This window comes from Anarrhichthys ocellatus, unplaced genomic scaffold (genome assembly GCF_004355925.1).
Source record: "Anarrhichthys ocellatus isolate YVR2014 unplaced genomic scaffold, GSC_Weel_1.0 scaffold20, whole genome shotgun sequence".
Classification (NCBI taxonomy): Eukaryota; Metazoa; Chordata; class Actinopteri; order Perciformes; family Anarhichadidae; genus Anarrhichthys; species Anarrhichthys ocellatus.
Window position 1 is genome coordinate 420,273 of NW_022280050.1, and position 3,407 is coordinate 423,679.

The window sequence follows — 3,407 nt, forward strand, 5'->3', positions numbered from 1 at the left end:
CACACACACACACACACACACACACACACACACACACACACACACACGTCCCCATCTTAACGGACTGACACCCTCCATCCCTTACCTTCATCTTCTTCAGGCGGCCCATCGTAGGACTTATCGATTGCTGCTCGGAAGCTCTCGTTGCAGCCTCTTCCTCTGACCATATTTGGGCGAGGTCGATGGAAGGGGAGGAGTTCGTTCTTTCTGTTAACCTCTGACATGGCCGTCTGGAGACTCTCCAAGGAGCTGGACTTTTTCAGGCCGAGGGTGGGGCCGAGTTCCACAGGAGTCGATGGAGCTGCTGGACACAGAGAGAGACACAGGAAAGAAGACAGAGACGAAGACAAAGGGTAAGAGATATGCCTCTGTCAGGTTGCTTTCTTTGGCTGCTGCTACAGGGGACTTGGTATGGTATGGTTTTGGGTTTTTGAGATCATCAAAATGACGATTATTATCCATTTTTCATGGAACATAATTATAATTCAACTAAAATGTCCATGAATGTGTTACTGCTATCAAATATACTGCTACAAACAGAAGACAAACCACCTGTTCTGCATGTAGACAGACGAGTGCCTTTTTACTCCAGGTCTGATCAAACAGGTTTACCTTGCTGTGCTTTGCTCTGATTGGTTTAAAAAGCCTGTGGAGACAGTGGCTCAGAGCCAGAAAGACCGCGACATGGCTGAACTCTGGAGAGCAGAGCCAGAGAAAAAAAATACAGTGATGCAGTTATCTATGCCGTCGTTGAGTTTGTGATAGATGTGAGGTCTGCTTCACTGTTGCTGGTTCTCCATCCATCATCACAAGTATACTGTGAGAGATATTACTGAGGGAGGGAGGGATCCAGCAGAAGGGATGATGTGGAGGAGGACGGATGAGAAGAAGCAATGGTGGAGGTATTTAAGGTAAAGAAGCAGCAGTTTCACAGTACGTAAAGTCCACAAGTGGTGTAAAAAACATTGCTTTACGCAGACTATCTAGCGATTAATGCCATCCTGCTGCAGAGACCCAGCCAAAGCTAATGACATGCCGAGTGCTGAAGTTGGATCAGGTTCAGCCTCAGGCCCACTGTGAGGCTTCCACCTCTTGTGAGGATTGCAGATTGTAAGACAAAAGAGGGAGCGGAGGTAATGTGTGCTTCCAATTTGGTTTGTCACTGTGTGACACCTCAAACAGGGGAGTCACTGATGGTGGGCAAGATGGGGAGAAAAAGGGGGGAGGGGAGGAGCAACGACAGGAAGAGAGCAAATTAAGTTTCCTTAGGGGAATACCACGGTGGCAGAGAGGGAGACAGAGAGAAATGGGGAGGAAGGGAGAAAGGCTGGGCTTGCTGCCAGCTCAAAATACTGGTAATCCTTACACACACACACACACACACACACACACACACACACACACACACTTTGGATGCCTTGCTGGCTCTGGCTTGTCGATATGATGCCACTGTGATTCATGATAGCTAAACCTGCATCACTTTAGCTAATGATTCTCTATACACACAGCTCCTCTGTGTGTGTGTGTGTGTGCGTGTGTTTTTCTCAAAGCGTAGGAGATGAGAGGGCTGATGTGACTTCCACATCTATTTAAACAACCATTAACCAAACACACCCACACACACATAAAGAGTAATACCGTGCAGAGAATGTATGCACATACATAATGTAAGTCTGCTGCTAGGAGAGGAGACGGCCGAGGGGCCGTGACATGTGACACTCCCATCCATAAGCACGGTGTGCGTGACATTCAGATACATAATGAGAGGTAAACATAATACAGGTGCTGTGTGATGGATCTACATGAACTCAAACCCGAGACTCGTCTGATTCTGGAGCTCCTTTGGTAGAGTTAACTGATATGAGATTAGAGGTTTTTTTGTTAGTAGCACCAACTGTAAGTCATGTTGTTCTGCCACAAAAACAGCACCATCCATCCCAGTATGCATCTATGAATCAAGTCTAGATCCGTCCCACACAGAGCGGGGATGTCATTTCTAAACTCTGGCTACTTTGCGATTTAACTTCTTGTTCGCCAAAAGAACAGGAAGAGCAGGGTTTCTATGTACCATCAGGGAAATAGTCACTTTTCCTCCCACAGCATGTCAAAAGTGAAGGAGATGTAATCAAATTCAAGCCTAGTATCTAGAGTAGCAAAGCCTCCACAGCATTCTTCTCTGTAACGAGATCTTTTCTTCTCCCCATCTTGATCAAAAATAAATAAATCAAGGTTAACAGGGTCTGCTGAGCTTTTTCATATATGTCCCAGGGTATTACAGGGTGTTATTAACTTCATTATAACATGTAATACATCCGCATGGAAGCGTCTGTGTTTGTTATGACTACTGGTGACCGGCTTAATAACTTCCAGAAGCTTACCAGGACTGTGGCCATCAGCCTGAAGCAGGACGCAGTCAGAACGTTATTAGATGCTTGGCCAAAGAGCACAGCAGGCTCTTCAATCTTCGAAGAAAATGTATTTTAAGAGACATGCCATATGCAAAAAAAAAAAGAAATAGTCTATTCTGGGGCCGAGAGTGTATTCTAAATAGATGATCCGCTGTTTGAAAACTGTGAGGGCCGCGGATTAGAGCTGCCAGTAACATTTGAGCCGAGGCCACCAATAGCATGAATAAACTCCACATTAATTGTCCAGGATTGTGTTTGATGTATTATTCCTTCTATTCACACTCTAATCAGAAGACTCTTCAAGCCAACATGTTTGCAGTTGCCAACAACACTCTCAAAACAGAGGCAACCTCAAAGTTAAACCAGCCTCTGACGTTCCTATTTCAGTTACAATGAATCCATAATCCGCCATACTTAGGCTCCAAAGACATGCTTAGATTTGTCCGTGTTTAGTCACGCATTGCTTTCTCTAGATTAATACATTCCACATGAAAGTACGCGTGTGATGTTAGCCATTCATGTTCAGTGTAAGCAGGCAGGGTCCAGGTTCATCTTCCACTGGGGATCAACAAGGTTTGAGGGCGATTGAACACACTGGTGTACGCACACTGCGACCCCCGAGTCCAAACGTAATACGAAATAAATAGTATTATAAATAGCTTAGTGGTGTTGGGCTGTGTTATCAGGGAATGAACGGCACACACACACACACACACACACACACGCACACACACACGCACACACACACGCGCACACACACACACACACACACACACACACACACACACACACACATATATGTAAGTACAAGCACACAGACACTGGGTGATGAGCATGCATCTACATACTCTAACACACGCGCACACACAGTATTTTGCTGTGAGTAGCAGGATTTGTGTCATAAATGTAATTACTTCCGTCCAACTGTAAGATGATAGAATTAAGCTGCTTTTAGAGAGAGAGAGAGAGAGAGAGAGAGAGAGAGAGAGAGAGAGAGAG

General features: G+C 45.3%; 1 protein-coding gene across 1 annotated transcript in view; it reads right to left on the minus strand.

The window, feature by feature from the left end:
• Positions 1 to 3,407, minus strand: part of pard3bb (par-3 family cell polarity regulator beta b) — a 168,759-nt gene that overhangs the window by 78,035 nt on the left and 87,317 nt on the right. Inside the window, exon 15 of the mRNA XM_031858729.1 lies at positions 86 to 301. Coding sequence (XP_031714589.1) covers positions 86 to 301 — 216 coding nt within the window. The remainder of the gene's footprint in view (positions 1 to 85; positions 302 to 3,407) is intronic.